The following is a 19,619-nucleotide window of genomic DNA, read 5'->3' on the forward strand; positions in this document are numbered from 1 at the left end:
TTGGGATAAGAGAATTCATCTTACAGTTATATTACATACTTGTACTATCTGAACAGTGTGTGGTGTTCCTTGTTTCCCTGTCCAAAATGCTCATTCATAACAAAGATTGCTACTCTTTCCTAGCAATAAGAAATATTCAGATTTTATATGGATCCTTACATGTATGCTCTACTTCTTCGGGACTGTAATGAGAAGAAATCAGGACTGGTGTGGCAAAAGAGCAGTTCTGGTCAGAGTATACTCCACAGTTACACTTAAAATCATAGAATGATTTAGGTTGGAAAGGACCTTGAAGATCATCGAGTTTCAACCCCCCTGCCATAGGCAGGGACACCTCCCACCAGACCAGGTTGCCCAAGGCCACGTCCAGCCTGGCCTTGAACACCTCCAGGGATGGGGCCTCAACAACCTCTCTGGGCAACCTGTGCCAGTGCCTCACCACCCTCACAGTGAAAAACTTCTTCCTAATGTTCAATCTGAACCTGCCCTCTTCCAGTTTAAAGCCATTCCCCTCGTCCTATCGCTACATGCCCAAGTAAAAAGTCCTTCCCCAGCTCTCCTGTAGGCCCCCTTTAGGGACTGGAAGGCTGCAATAAGATCTCCCTGGAGCCTTCTCTTCTCCAGGCTGAACAGCCCCAACTCTTTCAGCTTCTCCTCATAGGAGAGGTGCTCCAGCCCTCGGATCATCCTCGTGGCTCTCCTCTGGACACGCTCCAGCAAGTACGCATCCTTCTAATGTTGGGGATTCCAGAGCTGGATGCAGTACTCCAGGTGGAGTCTCACGAGAGTGGAGTAGAGGGGCAGAATCACCTCCTTTGACCTGCTGGACACACTTGCTTTGATGCAGCCCAGGATATGGTTGGCCTTCTGCGCTGTGATCCCACACTGCTGGCTCATGTTGAGCTTCTTGTCAATCAGCACCCCCAGGTCCTTCTCCTCAGGGCTGCTCTCCAGCCATTCCCCGCCGAGCCTGTATTTGTGCTTGGGATTGCCCCGACACAGATGTAAGACCTTGCACTTGGTCTTGTTGAACTGCATGAGGTTGGCTTGGGCCCAGCTCTGCAGCCTGTCCAGGTCCCTCTGGATGGCATCCCTCCCCTCCAGCGTGTCTACCTCGCCAAACAGCTTGTTATTATTGTCAAACTTGCTGAGGGTGCACTCAACCCCACTGTCCATGTCGCCGACAAAGATGTTGAACAGTACAGGTCCCAGTACCGACCCCTGAGGATCGCCACTTGTCACTGCTCTCCTCTTGGACATCGAGCTGTTGACCACAATTCTTTGAGTGCGACCATGTGGGAGGGTGTCAAACGTTTTGCACAAGTCCAGGTAGATGGCATCAGTTGATTTTCCCTTTTCCACTGCCTCTGTAACCCCTTCATAGAAGGCCACCATATTTTTCAGGCATGACTTGCCCTTGGTGAAGCCATGCTGGCTGCCACCAATCACCTTGTTTTCTATGTGCCTCAGCAGAGTTTCCAGGAGGATCTGCTCCATGATCTTGCTAGGCACAGAGGTGAGACTGACTGGCCTGTAGTTCCCTGGGTCAAGTTTCTCCAAAAGCTTTTTAAAACTGTTTTGCTCTGAATGTAAAACAGCTTGAAGATAGCTAATTTAATGACTTAGCAGAAGAATGTGAAGCAAATATAACACCAAGCAGACACTACACCAACCTTATATATATATATATATGCACACCATAACAATACTCAGCAGAATTGCTTGGCAGTATGCAATTAATTTTTCATGTATATTAACACCATGCTCTCTCCTGTTGATCTCCTGTAACTTTTATATCTCCAATGGCTCTGCTGTCTGTACCTAAATAGCAAAATGTTCCAATATAAAGTTCCTTCTTCTCAAAAGACATATGTTACAGAATCTAATCAAGGTAAATTGACAGGAAATCAGGCCTCAGAATTTTGGGGTGTTCTATTCTGTTAAAAACAGCACATTCCTTACTTATATTCCATTCATTGTCTGATAGATGGTAGCAACTTTTAAACTCTGTTTTAAATTTTGGCCAGATTACACCAAGTGATGCCCAATATTAAACAGTACCTCTTACCTGTCCTCTGACACAATTCTGCATCAAGGCAAGATTTTTATATACTTATTCTCATTTTGGTACACAAAAAATATTTCATAGTTGTAGTCTATCTTTTCATTAAACATGGTAGAATGTTAATTGTTTTTGTGGGTGAAAAATCAGTGGTTATACACATTCTCATTGCTAGATGAGGCTGAAAATGGAGCTGAAATTTCTGAAGCATGTCTCAATGGTTTATCCAGGCTGTGATTTCACAATGTCCAGCTCATGGTCATTTGGTTCCACGACAGACCTTTGGGAACATACTTAGAATCATAGAATAGTTTGGATTGGAAGGGACCTTTATAGGTCATCTAGTCCAACCCCCCTGCAATGCGCAGGGACATCTTCAAGTAGATCAGGTTGATTAGAGTCTTGTCCAACCTGACCTTGTACGTTCCCAGGGATGGGGCACCTACCACCCCTCGGAGCAACATGTTCCAATGTTTCTCCACCCTCATTATAAAAAAAAATTCTTCCTTATATCTAGTCTAAATCTACTTTCTTTTGTTTAAATCACCTTGTCCTATCACTGCCTGTCCTACTAAAATGTCTGTCCTCATCTTTCTTTTAAGCTCCCTTTAAGTATTGAAAGACCTCAATAAGGTCTCCCCAGAGCCTTCTCTTCTCCAAGCTGAACAACCTCAACTCTCCCAGCCTGTCTTCACAGGAGAGATGTTCCATTCCTCTGATCATTTATGTGGCCCTCCTCTGGACATCCTGCAACAGGTCCATGTCTTTCCTATGCTGAGGACTCCCGAGCTGGACATCTCATGACCATTCCTCAGCCTTTTAGTATCTACACTGGATTTGACAAAGCACGCTGCTTCTGATAGTATAATTTAAAAGCAAATCCATCAGAGGCATTTTTTATTCCTGACCTATGGGTGTCATTGAGGAGATCAGTGGCTTTATGTGCATATGTGTCCACCTATGAGGAGACATTAAAATCTGTATTTTCATTCAACTGCCTGCTGACAAGATTGTGACTCTGTTGCAGAAAGGTTGGCATGGTATTTTATTATATCTCAGAGTCTAGGGAATTTGACTCGGTGTTTGGTGATGTCTTCCTTCTGATACTCTGTTCAGAAAGTGAAGAACCTCATAGACTCTCTTCTTGAGTACAGAACCTCAGGTTCAGCGGAGGCAGACAAATGTAAATGTAGTTGATCTTAGCTGAAGGATGATGATAATGATGATCACAGAATCATGTAGGCAGCAAAGTCATATTTTCCTACTTTAGTCTGTGTAAGTGAAGTCAACTTAACTCAAGCCTTATACACTTACGTAGTCTGGGTGCAAAGTGTGCCTGTAAGTTATGGTCCCTGAACCTGTGGAGTCCCACTGTCTATGAATCCCACGCTCCTCTGTGTCTGACTTCATGCTGTTTTTCCCCTCTTCCCATGTTCTTCTAGAGCAGACACCTCTACCAGCAGTCCCCTTGCCTTCTGCCAGGACTCTGCTGTGCTTTCCCACAATAAAGCCCCCATCCCAGCCCTCCTGAGTAAGGCTTTACAATGCTGCTTTACAATCTATGGGGAAATCCTGCTGTATCAAAAAAAAAAAAGTGCCTTTTTCTGAATGGTTCCACTATTGGAGGATGGTGATTGAATAGGGCCCTCCTGGGGCAGGGAGGGTAGGCCCCATCTGATGTCAATTCTGCTACCTCATCTGTGTCAGGAGCCCACACTGTCTAGGAAGCCACCAGCCTGTTCCCCAATTCTGAAGGGAGACTGGGTCATTCCTGACCCACTGTCGGAGAGTCTGAAGTCCTGCTGGCTTCTGCGTTGGGAATAAACTGCTCCCGAAGGGAGGGACTCACTGGGACATTTTCAGACATGTGTTGTTATTTTGTTTAAGGAGGGCCTCTCCTGTCCTATGGGTGAAAAGGGCTCTGTGAAGGTGATTAGAAAATGGAGAATGAGAAGGTCACAAAAACACAATATCATTGGGGTTATACAAGAAATTGCATTCATGGAAAAGTTGTTGAAGAGATCTCAGGCTGTGTGATAAAAAAGTTCTGAAATAGTTGGTCCTGAAACTGTTTGCCCAGAGAGGGAGGGAGGGGAAGCATTTACGCTTGCAAATGTTGGAGTCAGCGACAGCATCGGAAGGGACGTCGGGAATGTGATGTCCCTGAGTGCATGAGAATGTGTCAGTTCTGCGCGGCCCCAACCACAATCTGTGTTTGAATAGAACTTCCCAAGCCTTTTGATCCCAGATGCTTGAAGTGCCCAGCGACATCAATGTCCCTCACCTCCTCTTGCATCACAGCCCAAGAGTTCTTCCTGTACTCGGACCTCTGTGAGAGACGGGAGCAGCCAGAAATGGCTGGCAATGGTGACTGCTTCGAGCCACTGCACCCGCCCAGCTCCAGGCTGCTAGAGCCAGAATAATGCTGCTTCAGACCACAGGCCATGCGTGAGCCATGCACCACTTTGCACTTGATAGCTTCATATATTTTCTTATAAAAAGGGCTGCCGCGGTCAGTTGCTCTGAACTGACAGTTGCAGTTTTGAGGTTTAAAATTGATGTCCTTTTTGTTTTGCTTTTTGGTTTAAGTTTGCATTGCTTTCCTTTTGTATTGCAGCTGGCCCCAGCAGCGTCTTGGGAGATGACCTCATACTACAGCATAGAGACTGGACTTGCAGAAAGTGTGGGTGGGGTGCGCTGGAGTCTCCCAAGGCCTCAGGGGCTTTCCAGCTAACAGAGAAGATGCCATAGGAACAAAAGCATTGCCACGTTCGGGCAGCCGGGGTGGGCAGCAGTGAAAACTGAAGGGTCACAAAAATTGCAGTAACATGTGTAGGTTCTTTGGCAGTGACCAGCTAGGGGTGAGATGGTCTCACACTGCTCAGTAGTGAAGTCGGCAGAGGGGAATGGGAACTCACGTCTGAAGACACGTGATCTGCTGGGTTATCTTTGAAGGGAGGTTTCAGCCAGTTCGCTTTCAAGCATGTTCACAGCACTGGTGGCAACAGCATTTAATATGAGCCCAGTTCTTCTCTTCCTTCCCTCCCACCTTGGGCACTGCATTTCTCTTGCCACCGGACATGGTGGGCAACCCATGGCATGGATTTGGACAGGTTCCTGGTGCTAGATTCAAACGTCTGCTTATTCTTGAGGTGAAGTAATAGTATAGGCACATTATTAAATATAAATAGGCTTGGAAAAAATCTCTTCAGCCACTTTTTTATCTTACATATAAAATATATCAGGGCATGAGACACTGATAAAAGCATCTTTTTTTTTCTTTTCTTTTTTTTTTTTTTCCTAAATTGAATATTAAATTGTTTACACTGTCATGCTGTGCTGAAAAGCCAGGTAATGAGAAGGTTTCAAATCATAAATGTCAAAAAACACACCTCTTTTTCATAACCATGGTCATTTTCACACTTATGTTTTACTACAGGGAAGTAAAGAACATAGAGGTATTTTGTAATGTTGCAGTGCAACAGCTGCAGAGGCTTCATTGCTGGCATACTTACAAATCTCTAATTGTAAAATAATAATATGTTAAAGTTGGCATAAACTTGTTGTTTTCAAAGTGGCAAACTGAGTAAAACAATGCCAGCCAGCTGCATTAATGATTAAATCTATGGGGAACTGTTGGACTATGTCTATCACATCATTTTTCATACCAAAAGAAAGTGAGTGGTAAAGCTTATCCTAATGTATTAAGTTATTTAAAAATAAATATTTACTTCCATGTTAAAATTTTCACAAATTCAAGAGCCTTCTAATGAGATTAAGAACACATGTGCGTTTAGCATGGGTTGATTATACAATCAGGACTACCTGAATGCGCCCATTGATATAAATGAAATTTAAATTCATTTAGCCACTGGTACTGTGACCTGAAAGAACAGGTACTGGGGCTTTTGTAATTAAAGAGTTACTTACAAAGTCTTCTTTTTTAATTGTTTGGGTTTTTTATTTTTCATATTTTAACTGCAAAATGGTCTGTAAAGGAGATAACATCTTTTATCAAATTTAAAACACATAGAAAAAAAATGTGCGTAGGCCTGACTAATGAATTTAAAAGGGAAAATGATAAGTAATATTTGTCTTGTTCTATTTAAACTTGCATTTCATTAATGTTCAATTGAAAGGATATCAGCAATTCTTTTGTATAATACAAGTTTGGAAAATGTTTAAGAAAACGGGTTGCAGCTCAGCTCGTGTTTTTAGCAAAATAAATAGAATTCCAACAGATTTGTACTTGATTTTACACTACATTTCTCAAGAAAAAGGCACACTTGTTGAGGCTTCAGAGTTAATAATTTAGTTTTTCACCAATATGTCTTTGCAGAGATATATAGATAAAGGAAACAGAACGTATACATGGACTGCTGTGAATGGCACTGATTACAGGTAACCTATTTCTGTTCTCTGACTTGTTTAGTTAAACATCTTTTTTGTTTATTTTGGTTAATATTTTTAGCATTACATTTTCTATATTAGCTAAGTCAGAACCAGATCATCTTGTGTCCAGGCCTACAGGGTTTGCTGGGTTCCTTTACAGCTCAGAATTGTTGCTCTGTCTAAGGACCAGAACCTCAGTCTTTCATCCAACTGTTGACATTTTTCACGAGGCTACTTCAGTATGTAGGAAAAAAAAGGTTTTACGACTGATGTTAAGAATCTTGCTTTTCCTCCTACTTTCTGTATCACACCATAGTTTGATTCTTAATTGTACATTTTCTCTTAGATTCCTCCTCTTATTTCACCTCTGCGTTGTCTCCGTGTTCTTGTTTTAATATGCATATTAAAAAGGAAGATGCTATATTTCGGTCTAAGTAAAAAATGCGACATGTTATGTGGAAATCTTTTTCAGTCGCAGTCATCACATATATCGTGACTTTGCTGACATTCATGTCAGATCTTAAGGGCAAGAACTATGCTACTGATTATCTCCAAAATCTGTATCTGTTTGTGACAAGTTTTGGCTAATTATCATTTATACTGTTTTGCATATAAAAATCACACGGTAAGTGACAGCAGGAAAAAATTAAGTAATGGGTAAAATCACGTCCCCCCTTGAATGCAATGTCGGTGTGTATATTGTTTCAAACTCATTTAAGCAGACAGCTCTGAAACACTAGAAAGAATATAGCAACTCGACATTGTCCAAAGCAAGTTAAGGTTTACCAAGTCCCAGCAAGGTTAAACTACTCTAGCTCAAAACTAGATGGTACAAATATTAAGTCAAATTTTTACCAAAATGATATTTTTATTGTGGTGAATTACAGTAGTCCTCAGCCAAGCTGGTTCCCATGTGTACAGCCAAAGAAAATGCCAACGTTAATTTATATGCAAAACAAATCAGTTTTAACAATATAATGTAAATGTAGGACTTTATCTTTTATTCAGCATGCCATTTTTCTGTTGAACTGCCTCTATCTTTATACTCTGTAAGAAAAGAAAGTTTTTTATCAGACTATGACATCTAGCAATCGGTAAAGAGATACATTTCATTTATATGACTTCTTAATTCTTACTGAGCTCCCTGGCATGAGATACGGCAATAAATCCATGAAGTCACATTGCAGCAAACCTATTAAACATAAAATTATAGATTTTAATTAGCAATTTCTGCTAGCAGTAACTGTTAATGACAGGTAAACTGCTGCTGATTTCCCTAGAGGAGGATTGGTAGAAGGCTACACTGAATATTCAGCAATCTCACTTACGTTCTGTTTAAATGGCAAATGTATCATTAAAGGTCATCTCATTTATGGCTCAATTGTACAACTTTTTTAATGTTAATTTCTGCAGCTATCTATTAGAAACCATTGCAGTTTTACAGTCATGAAATCCGAGTGCAAATATTAAGGATGTGATGTGGGAGATGATGTTACCTCTTTAACGATTACTCGTACCTCCTGTCCTTTACATACCTTTTCAGAGCTGAACTCTTCTACACTTGCATTGAATTTAGTAGCAAAAAGAAGCCCTATATTTTCTGAACAAAAATAAGTATAATCTAAAAGAAAATATATTGCAAATGCTTTGCAAATCTCAAAATGTTATTACACAAGGATGTTCAAAGGTTTTTAGTGGTGACTGCATGATTCAAGAAAATATTTTGCATCTTGAGCATAATGTGAATTCAAGTATTGCCAGATACATTTCCTAATGCATACCAATAGTTGTTTTATTAGCGAAGGGAGAGTCTGTCATTATATGATGCATGCAATTCTGTGCAGTGCCACGTACTCTTTTTTACTATCAGTGATCGCTGACATGTGTCACATTGGGATGCTAAATGTGTTAGAGGAAGATAGAAGAAATAATCTATTTTATAATTTGCAGTTATTTAGAAAATCCGTTAAAAACTGCATTTATGATTAAAGGCATAAATAAGAATGAAAATAAACACAGAGAACTTTAAGACCAGCATGAACCTACTTCTGTCCATTACAAAGTGTGGGGCTGGTATGTCACGATATGACAATCTTGCCTCATGACGATTGTTTTCAAAGCACGTAGAAGCTGAAATGGGAAAACTGCTGCAAATGACGTAATTGCTTTACTTTTCTCATTTCTGTTGCAGTTTGGCATTGGTGTTACCATCATACAGCTTTTATTATATTAAAGCCAAAATAGAAGAACCAATAACTCAAGCCAGATGTAAGTACTACGAAGGTTCCCTGTTCTTGGCTAGTACTGCTAAGTTTCAGATTCACTTAAAAAAGCAATATTTAAAATTAATAAATTTTGTGGAATTCACTGATGTTATCATGATGTACCCAAAATCTGCAGCAATGATTCTAACCCCATTGCAACATCCAAGGAACAAGAAATATTCTATAATGATAGAATATGTGCAGGTACCCCGGTTCCTCTGACAATCCCTTCCCACTTGCTCTGTACCTATAGAATCATTGCTTTGTGTATCCTCTGTTGCTGTCATTTTAAGGGTCTGGATACTAATTTTTTCACTCTATTAGCTAGATGTCATGATAGTAGTAAAGTATTTTTTTTTTTTATTTTTACAGTAGTTACAGTATTATATTTAGCAAATTACCTCTGCTGCCTGTAGAAATAGATTAATGTGAAAGTGCTGTTTGGTTTGGCTTGCAGCTAGGTTTTTATTTTGCGCTTTACAAATAGTTGTAGTGGATGTTTTAATGTATTTTTTGGACTAGACTAATTTCAAGCCATTTACAGATTCTGGAGAGACAATTGTAAATGATACTTGTGAGTATTCAAAAGCTTTGTGTTTATTAGGTATAGCTTAACTGTAATCTAGGTAGTAGAACAAATAGAACCTATCACATCCTTTTAACTTTATCTGAGTATTATGATAAACTTGAACAAATGTACAGTTAAATAGAACGTTAGAAAAGCACTATGAATCTCTCTGACAGGCCTAGATATTGTTAGTTTAGAGAAAACTTGATTAGTGCTAAATTACTGAATTTTACCATCACCTCCTGCATATGAAGTAGAGTATGGCAAGTTTTTAATCATCAGTGATTTATTTTGTAACTTTGTCAAATAGCAAATAGTTTAAAATTGAAGTTTTAGTGAGTGAGTACGGTTCTCTTGATGGATTAGGTTAGATGGTTTTGCTCTTACATCAACAATACCTGCAAAGCAGACCCTTGAAATAGCCACAGTATATAGAAGGTACTTGAGAAATAATTGAGAGGGACATATTCTTCAGTCTTCAAGGATGTTTGTCTTTTTTCCAGACTACAGCTGTATGTAAATTGAACCTTTGATCTATCTATGCACAATATTTTTATTCAAGGGGCTGTTTGAATAAAATATTGGTTTGTGACCCCTTTTGCTTTACCCTGTTTTTTTCTGTTTCCCTGCTTTCTCTTTCTGATGGATAGTGGCAATCAAAAAGGGCAAGTATATTCTTGTTGCTCAATTTCCTTCTGTCTACTGCAGTTGATATTTTTCACTTATATTTCTATTCCTACTGGATATGCTCCTCTGTATTTTTTGTCTCAGGATTTTTCCCATGGTCATTGGGTACCATAGCAATAGAAAGGAGAAGAAAAAAAAAAAAAAAAAGTGCAGGGTTTTTCTGTTTTCATGCACATTTCAGTATGTTGCTAATCTCTGATCCTTCTTTGTCTGGTCCTATCAGTGTTCAGTGATACAGCTTTTGAAGCCATTATTTTCAGTAGCATTTAAAGTGATGCATATATGGATGGGTTTTAAACTTTATTGCAGAAAATACTAGAAGCATTTTCCTTCATGTTCTAACAACTCAGTGTCCCAAATATTTCTTTGTTATCAGATTGTTATTCTAATGAAAACATCTCATATGTTTTCGTGTTGTCATGCTAATAAAATGTCTTCTCTAAGTAAGTCGTTAGATACGTTATTTTTGCCAGGTGTATGTTGTATATAATAAACAAATAATTTCTTCCTATACTGTGAAATTCTGAGAAGTGTACAGTATATTAGCAGGAAAAGGTCTCAAAATAAACATTTCTTTCTAAATTCATGGATGCATGCAAAAGCTAGCCAATTATTTTGAGAAAGATGATGGCAAAAAGCCCAGTTTACTTACTTGGTGTTTACTCTTCGTCTTTGTAGATTCAGAAACACTGAAGCTTGATCATTTTGATGAAGCTGGCTATACGTTTATAGCACCAAGGTTGGTTAATTTCCCAGTAATAAGTATTATTTCAGCAGTAAGTAAGCCTTTGATCAGATTAATGACATTTACAAAATACAGATTTGACCAAGAGTTCATTTTGGTAAAAAAATATTAAGTAAAAGAACAGTAATTATATTTGTGTTCTACAAGATCAATCTTTTCTTCTTGCTAGAATGTAAATAGCATCTCCAGACTCTGATTCCTTTTTATATTAAGCAGAGAGCTGTAAAATCTGACATGTTGTCATTTGCTTATGTTTTTAATGGAAATCTTATACGTATCTGTTCATTTCTTGGGCTGTGAATTTTAAGATTTTACAACTTTGTACCTTAGCCTCTCTTTTGTTAAATTGGTATCATACTTAACTCGAGACGTTTTACAACTCCAAGATAAAGTATTTCAAAGCTCTCTATCACTTAAGGATGAAGTAATTTTTGACTCATTGAATAAGAAAACTTGTTGAGTCATTGAAAATTGATTGAGTAAGTTCATTAGCTCCCTGTTTTTTCGTGTGAAATTGTGTAGCCTTTTTTGACCTTGTAAATATATGTTTTCTAGGGAAACATAGTATGGTAAATAGTTCTTAAAAATTAAGTTCCTTTAAAAAATAGTTATGATAAATAAAGGAAAGGCTGTACCATCAAGTTCAGTTAAGAATTGTTCCATTTCTTATTTACCTTATGAATTCCTGTATCCTTTTAAAATTATATGGGTTTAGATAGATTTGTATGTAAAACACAGTCTTCTATCTTCAAATCTTTTCTCAGCTTAACTGTTTAATTTATTTTTCCTGAAGGACTGAAGTTACTGATAATCAATTGTACCAATTAGCAGTTTCCAGCAAGTCCCTAGTTGTTAGGCTGATCTACATGAACAAAGACTGCTTAATATTGAACTCTGTTTAAATGCGAGTGTTTGTATAGTAGGGCAAATTCTGCCTGTATTCTTCCAGGATCATGGTAAAGTAAGTAAAGGGTAATAAGATAGCTTATTCATATGAAATACTTGAACAGACTTCTTTTGTTCGTAAAATTAATTTAATATAAAAAGCTTTTTTAAAACAAGAGCTCCCTGCTTTACTGTTGAATACTCTCTACATTTTAATTAAAGTTGTTTAATGCCATTCACCGTCTAATATTTGCCTTCAAAATGCCCAGCAACTTTTATTGTGCTTGCCTGTATTCAGTGAATTGCTCAATGATCTGTTGCTTGGGTTTATTACATTATGTAAAGGACAGTAGTTTACTGTTTATCTGTTTTGCATATGTCAAAACAAAGAGTGTTTATATGCTTACATGTTGTATATTATTAAAATTGCCTTTAAGACTTCTCAGAGGATAGGACCTTATCCCATAAATCCCGCCTTAGTTGAGCATGAAGTGTCTATGTTTTAAACAGCAGTCCATGTACTTTCCAGTAGAATTTAACCGAGGACCAAACTAAATTCACTGCACATTTTCTTGTTTAGATTATAGACTCTATGATCTCCTAATTTCATGGCCTACACTGGTTTTGAGTGTTTTTTTCTGGGAATCTATGCCTTTTTCTATACATGGAGTTTTCTGATAATTCAGATTTAGGCAGCCACTTGAATAATTTATTTCCTGTAGATGCCTGAAATACTCAATATGGCCAACATTCAATATTGACTGTGGAAGTCAATGGACGTAGTAGTGCCAGCCACCTCATTGTAGTTGCACAATCCTGCTTGGACTTTCAACTTGCTAACCCATATTTGTCTGTTTTAGTAGCAAAGGAAACATCTGAGAAGGCTGATGTTTTGTTGTTTTTCAGAGAATACTGTAATGATGTAAAAAAATCAGATAACAACACTGAATTTCTATTAAATTTCAATGAATTTATTGACAGAAATACTCCAAGCAGTTCGTCATGTAAGTATTCTTCTTAATTCACTGAAATTTTTCCTTCAGAAAGTACTTATAAATGAAAGTTCATCAAGATGACCGCTTTCATGCCCAAATCATGTGGGTCGGGTTTTTATCTTCGCTTATTTTTATAGTAGAAATACATCTAGTGTTGGGATTTTCTACCCAAGGTAGAGACTGCAAAACTAGCTGGCAGTTTTCTGTGTTTATTCAAGAAAGTTTGCAGGGCATTATGCATGCAGTATTTTCCACTATTCCTCTCAGCATTCTGTTTTAGCAGCAGATAACCGTTCATTTTAATACACTCCAAATATTTGGAATTTATAGTTTTTTCTGTTGAGCACATCAGCCAAAGTAAGTCTTAAGTAGACTTCAAGATCTTGTAATGAAATCTTCAGTCTTCTTTCTTGTCAGCTTATACAACCAAAATAAGTAAAGAAAAGGAGCAGAGAACCAAAATAACCAATAACCAGAATAAAAGATAAGGAAGTTCTATTGCTGGTTCAGAAATTGGTTAGAGAGACCTCGCTTGGGCTTGAATTGTTTAAGACCACAGATTGACGTAACTGCTGCAGCGGTGAGCGCTGGGCTTTGGGAAGGTACTTGTTTATTTAAATTTGGCCTTAAACTCAATTTAGAACAAATGAGGAGTTAGGCTTTTCAATGAACCATTAGTAATGCATTAAAGTCTTGTTCTCATGAAAAATTCAAAGTTTAGATTCGTTTGTTTATGCATTCAAATCTGTTTAGCACCATCAATAATTTATAAACAGTTGGAATAAACATTTTTTTTTTTTCTTCTTACATTTCCCGAGTCTTTTTAACATGTTGCTGTCAGGGACCACTGATCAATTCAATGGGAATCTCTCTGCTAGACCATATAACTGAAGGAATGTGCACTTAGATATGAGATCTTCTCACAAAAGGCTATTTTTGTCTACATGTGCGGGTGTTTGTTGTTGTTTTTAACACATTGATCTGATTCATTGACAGCTTGCTGACTGACTGAAATTTTATTTGAGTCCCTTGACTCAATCTTGGAAATGAAAGCGTTCATCTCAATGATTAAACCAGTTAATAAATGAAAATTATATAGTTTTATATTCACTAGTTATATAAGCAAACATTGAGGACACATTTAGTGATATTACAGTATACACTAGGGCTTAGTAAGCAATTATGCCAAAATTTTATCAAATTACTGCTATATTTCATTTTGGAATCCACAAAAAAATTAACTTTTTTCCTTCTTTTTTCTAATAATTAAGTTATTTTAAAAATAGTCTCCTGAATAAGTAAACAGCATTGACTAAAGGAAACACTGGCTATGGAAATTATCTCAGAAAAAAAAAATACTTTTTAAAAGGAGTAACTAGTAAAATCCCCAAATTGAAATACTCTATATGCTATAACTTTAATGCCTGTTATATTTTGACTCACCTCATCCAACTTCAGCCTTTTAGAAGTTGACCAGGAAGATAGACAAGTACCTCTGTCGTTACTAAGGGGACAGTAAGAGCAGTTAATTACTGGGCAGTAAGACCCTACTTGTTTTTGACATCTGCTTTATGTGAGTAAGCAAGTCTTGCTTTGTGAAGATGTGGGTAGTACAAGGGGATCCTAAAAACCACTGTATCCAGTAAAATATTAGGAGTCTATATTAACAGAGAGAAATATAATTCTGAGAGATATATTTTGATACTTATATTCAGGCAGAATTTCAATTTAATTTCTAGGAAAATGTGGATGCAGTAAGGCCATGCACGTTTCATCCTGAGACCTTTTGTCATTACTTACAGCTGAAGAAATATTTTTAAAACAGTACCCTAACTTATATTAGATACTATACCATGACAGTGTGCATCCAAATAGGGAAGGTGACTCTGTAGCATTCAGTGTAGTTTAACATGTTTGTCTAGCTAAGCCATGTAAATATATCTAATGACAATTAAATTAATGTATTAAGGCGATATGAGACAGTGCTTCCTGCTGGTGAATCAGAGCTGCTGTAGCATGCTCACACATTCAGACTTCAGTGCATTTTATGAAAAAGCCTTTTTGCTAAAGCTTATGAAGTTTTCAATACCCAAATACATACCCCTATTTATCTGTTTTGTGAAAACAGATTGAATTAGGACACTTTTGTAAAAAAAAAAAAAAAAGTGAATATCCGTTTTCTGGAATCTGAGGCTTAGGGTGAAGCACAGAGCATGTCACGGCTCTCTATGGAGCAAAACTGTAGAAAAGTTGGTGCGTTTGTTTTTTTTTATATTTCCCCAGGAGGAGTTTTGAAGCTCCTCAGCAAGGCTGAGCGGCTGGGGCTTGGCAGAATTCAGAGCTGCAGGTTCCAGTCACGGAACAACTGTATTGCTAACGCTGATTTACTGTGTGACATTGAAGACCAAGAGCCAGATTTTGCCTTTACATTGTTCAGCTCCAATTTAGCCCTGTTTTATTTTCCATCATGGTAAAATCTGTATTGAAGTGCGTTCTTACTTCTGTTGAGCATTCCTAGCACTTACTCTTGCAAAGCAGTACTGAAAAAGATGCTGGAGAAGCCCTGACTTCAAACCATGTTTTCAAAGATATTTTAAAATTACATATCCATCTAAGCTACTAATTCAAAATAGTTGATATCTCTGTACCCATTTTCACATGGCAGATAGGTTTTTTTGAGAGGCTGGGGCATAACTGATATAAATATATTTATATTGTAGTCGGTTTGTCTCTATTTTTGTAGCATGTAGGAGTAAGTACAACTCAGAATTAAGTGTTGTTTCATTGCATCACCTGAGATATAAAGTGTTTGAATGAAAACATGCTCTAAAAATAGGTTACTTTCCAAATTCAACATAGGGGTTTTGCAAAGTTGGGACTTATACCCTTATCAACTTGCTTATTCCTCTGACACAAAGATAGTTTTTTAGGATACAATGAAGGAAAAGTTTAAGTGAAGCCAACAGTGTGAGAGTAATCTATTTAACAACGAGTACTTGGTGTATTTTGCAGTTAGGTAGTATGTCTGATAGAAATAGCCCAATTTTTGTGGCCATAGTGCCTTGACAACTCAGAATTTCATTTTAGCTGTTTAATGCAACTCCATGTCATATGGTTTCAGATGAGTGTCTTAACTCTTTTGATAGGTAATACTGATATGGTCATTAGAGTTTTGCTGGATGCAGGATTTACAAATGATCTTGCCCAAAATTATTGGAGTAAACTGTCTCTGTAAGTATTCTTTTTATTGACTGTGATTTTTTTGATGCATTTCAAAGTTTGATAATAAAGTAATATTCATGTGTGAGTATATAGAGATATACAGTTAATGTTTACACAGGAAAAATATTTAATTCACAGTTATGCACTTAAATTGCTACCCTTAACATAGAAACTTGTGAGATTTTCAGTCAGTTTTCATTTAAAATCTTATTTTTGTTACAGTGATGGAGTTGTTGCACAATTTGTTGTTACAGATGGTGGAATTACTAGAGTGTTCCCAAAAAGGTAACAATTATTATAAAATAGTATAATACGATAACTTTGAAATGTGGAAGGTTGGAATGTTAAATGATGGATTTATTGATTGAAAAACAACTTCTCCTACAGTTTAATCTGTACTGATAACTATGAAATGAATGGAATGTCTTGTTTTAATTTGATTTTACCTGTGTCACTGCTTGAAACTGATCCGTAACATTATTTCCGTAGCCAGTCATGTAATCCAAATTTCTAATCAGTGTAGAGTAGCAGTAAAAGCAATGCCCTTGTGGTACTAGTGGGGCCATGCTAATCCCTAATTGCTCCTAAGCACTTACTGGTTTGGCAGGCTGGCAGGCTGCAAATACTGTAAAGCAGTAGTTGATTTTTTTTTAGAGTAATAAGAGGAGACCAAATGGTCCAGGGACTTCAAGAGAGAAAAATGTATCATTACCAGAGGGCAAAAAGGGAATGTGAAGGTGGTTGTCTAATAAACCAGACACTCCCAATCAGTGACTGGGAATACTGAGGACACCAGTACAGATATACGGGTAAATAGCAAATTTATCTCTTTTCTTAGGTTATTCGGTGTTTCCCCAAAATGGGAAAATGACAATGAATTTTACTCCCCAAATCAGTTTCTTTTCTGTTTTGGTGTTATTAATGATATAAAATCTTTTGGGATGGTTTCTCAAGAGATAGTGTGTGCTATAAAAGTTTGTTTATATTTTGTTGTAAGTAGTTTTGCAGTTATGTTTGTCTCATTATATCTAAAAATGATGAGACAAGATGCATGCTGTTCCAAGAATACTATTTTCCTTTCTTTTCCCCCCTACTTTTGTAAAAATAATAATTGCACCTGGCAGTTGTCACCTTGTCAGCGAAAGCTGACAAAGGCTGAGGACTATATGAATGACTCTCACATTATTTCCAATTGTGAAGCGCACCTCCGGCAGCTCAGCTTGAATGCGACACTAACTATCTTTTTTCCATCACTGTTTTTTTTTTTTTTGTGATTAGGGCAGGAGAAGATTGGTTGGAAAATGCTGAAACTTATGAAGTCAGCTTCTATAAACGGAGTTTAGATAATGACAACTATATATTCACGGCTCCGTACTACAACAGTAAGTCATCGCTGTTTTGAAATGTCAGAGCCAGCTAGTCCAATGTAAGTGTACTTAAGGAAGTTTCCCATACCAGTTGAGGTCACTGACAAAACACGCAAGTGGGATACTTCATAAGGAAAAAAATCCTGGGATATCACCCATTATTAAGGAAAAGGTAGCTAGGAGGGCACTAAATAAGGGACATTATAATTTATCATCGAGTCTGGTGGCCCTGCGTGCTCAGAATTAACAAAGCTGAAAACATGCAGAGTGCTGGCGTTCATTTATGATACTGAAAGCCTGTTTTATAGAGATGCTTTGTCAGAATTATTTTAAAAGGAAGCGCAAGAAAATCACACTCGGGGACAATAACACTACTTTAAAAAGCCTTATTTGGATGGAGTTCTTTATAACTCCTCAGCACCAAACCTGTCTAGGAGAAGCAGGTATAAGAGCCCAGAGTCCACAGCTCTGTCCACTGCACTGCTGCTTAATTTAAACTTCACTTTTGAAATCTATTTCCAATTGCTATTATTCACCAAAACCAGTTTCTCTGAAATACTGTGATATTTAAAACCTATATGTGCACAATAGTAAGCGCTCGTTCCTGATGTGTGCAGCATTAACCTTGCCAAGCTCGTCTAAAAGCAGATGCTACCACAAATGACATACTCCTCTCTTAAACATATGGGATATTTTATTGCTGTTATTTCATACTTATTTATTGCATCTTTTCTCAATAAAATATTAAAAAGGTAATTAACTGAATTCCCTGAAGCCTTTGTTGTTCCTCAGAGCTCCGGGGAATGCACTTCTAACTTGCTTTTTCATACTAAGCAGTGTTGAAAACAGGCTGAAGTCTGTCAGAGAAGAAATTGTTAGTTAGTGAGCGGTGTCAGTATACCCTGCATTGAAAAACAGACAGACGACAGCAGGATAAAATCTTTGGCTCCGGTCCGGGTTTTAACAGAGCTGCTCACATGTGTAAAGCTATTCATGGCTCTGCTTGCAGGAAAAAAGAAAAGAGGCTGCAGTAACTTTATGAAGCAGCGAAACTGTGCACAAAACGTGAATGAAGAAAAGTAGACAAAAGTATTTCTCTTAGTCATCCAGATGTTGGTGATCTGAGCTCTTACAGGTGATAAATGCATAGTGCAACTGGGTCAGTGCTTTTGAATAAGGATTTTTTTTTTTTTTTAATCATTCTGGGTATTTCACTAATCATTAATTTTGCTTTCAGAGGAAGAGGCTTTTATATCACCCTAACCTTTTGTTTTGTTTTTGTTTTTCCTTCTATACTCTCAGAAAGTGGTGCCAATAGCTATGAAACAGGTATCATGGTAAGCAAGGCTGTGGAAATAACAATTAATGGGAAGCTTTTGAAACCAGCAGGTAAGATAGAGTGGTGCTGAAACTCTAAATACATTCGTTATTTGGTTGTTGCTCAACAGTGAATTAGAAATTTAATTGAGATTTCAAAGGAACTTCACTTTATATAACATTCTTTTCTCCGAGACTCTTTTAATCTTGCTAGTGGAAATCAAGCCAAAGATCTGGCTGTGTTTGAGTAAGAGTGCTTAATTTATTAGTCTCATGAAGGATGTTGGTGGTCAGACAACTGAGCAAAACTCATATTTTATCCTTTTCCAGTTTAATAATTTAGATGTTATTATAGTTTTTCCCATTTTTTTTTTTTAGGATCCTACAGTTACCTTTTTTATTTTTTTTCATTTTACTAAAAAAGACTTTCATGTATTTCTTGTTAGTTGTTGGAATAAAAATTGACGCAACCAGCTGGATGGAAAATTTCACAAAAACCACAATCAAGAGCCTGGTAAGCAATTGACCAAGTCTTTTTTGAACTTTGTTTGCATTTCTCAAAGCTTCAGATGCAAATAGGTCTAATAGCTATTTGTGCCAGAGTCACACTGATGCGTAGTTGCCAAGTAGTTGTGGTATTTAAATCATCCAAATGCACAAAATAAATCTATGTTGAAACAGGCTGTATTTTGTACGTGTCTTGCTTTCATAATTCTACAACATGGATAAAGACAAAGAAAAATGACATATTCCAGCCAGTAGTCTCCCTACTAAGATTATGCTGTAGCAGTGAATAAAATCTGCAAAAGAATTGGTTTAAAAAAAAAAAAAACAAACAAAAAAAAAACAAACCCAGAAAAAAATTTAATCTATTTTTATTTAATATGGAGCATGCATAAACAGTGAACAGTAAGGATTTACATGGCAACCTACATCACAGCATTTTAACAGAACTCAATGAAATAGGTGCTTAACCCTTTCATTCCTTACATCTAATGTTTAGCTTTAAATGCCAAAAAAAAAAAAAAAATAGTGCATTAATAGTGCATTAATAGTACATCAGAGACACAGAATGAAGGTAATTATGGAACAATTGGATGAGGCAATGTTGCTTG

The 19,619-nt window shown here is 37.2% G+C and overlaps 1 protein-coding gene across 5 annotated transcripts in view; it reads left to right on the plus strand.

Annotated features, from left to right (window-relative positions):
* The window catches only part of CACNA2D1 (calcium voltage-gated channel auxiliary subunit alpha2delta 1), a 437,732-nt gene that overhangs the window by 395,300 nt on the left and 22,813 nt on the right, over window positions 1–19,619 (plus strand). For 3 of the 5 annotated variants that reach the window (XM_082498409.1, XM_082498411.1, XM_082498412.1), the window contains 9 exons: window positions 6,402–6,463; window positions 8,646–8,722; window positions 10,652–10,712; window positions 12,510–12,607; window positions 15,745–15,829; window positions 16,043–16,105; window positions 17,099–17,202; window positions 18,490–18,576; window positions 18,951–19,018. In XM_082498409.1, the coding sequence (XP_082354535.1) occupies window positions 6,402–6,463; window positions 8,646–8,722; window positions 10,652–10,712; window positions 12,510–12,607; window positions 15,745–15,829; window positions 16,043–16,105; window positions 17,099–17,202; window positions 18,490–18,576; window positions 18,951–19,018 (705 nt within the window). Of the gene's footprint in view, window positions 1–6,401; window positions 6,464–8,645; window positions 8,738–10,651; window positions 10,713–12,509; window positions 12,608–15,744; window positions 15,830–16,042; window positions 16,106–17,098; window positions 17,203–18,489; window positions 18,577–18,950; window positions 19,019–19,619 lie in introns of all 5 variants that reach the window. The other 2 variants (XM_082498408.1, XM_082498410.1) reach the window with 1 other exon arrangement.

Source organism: Vanellus vanellus (assembly GCF_965231255.1).
Source record: "Vanellus vanellus genome assembly, chromosome: 1".
Lineage (NCBI taxonomy): Eukaryota > Metazoa > Chordata > Aves > Charadriiformes > Charadriidae > Vanellus > Vanellus vanellus.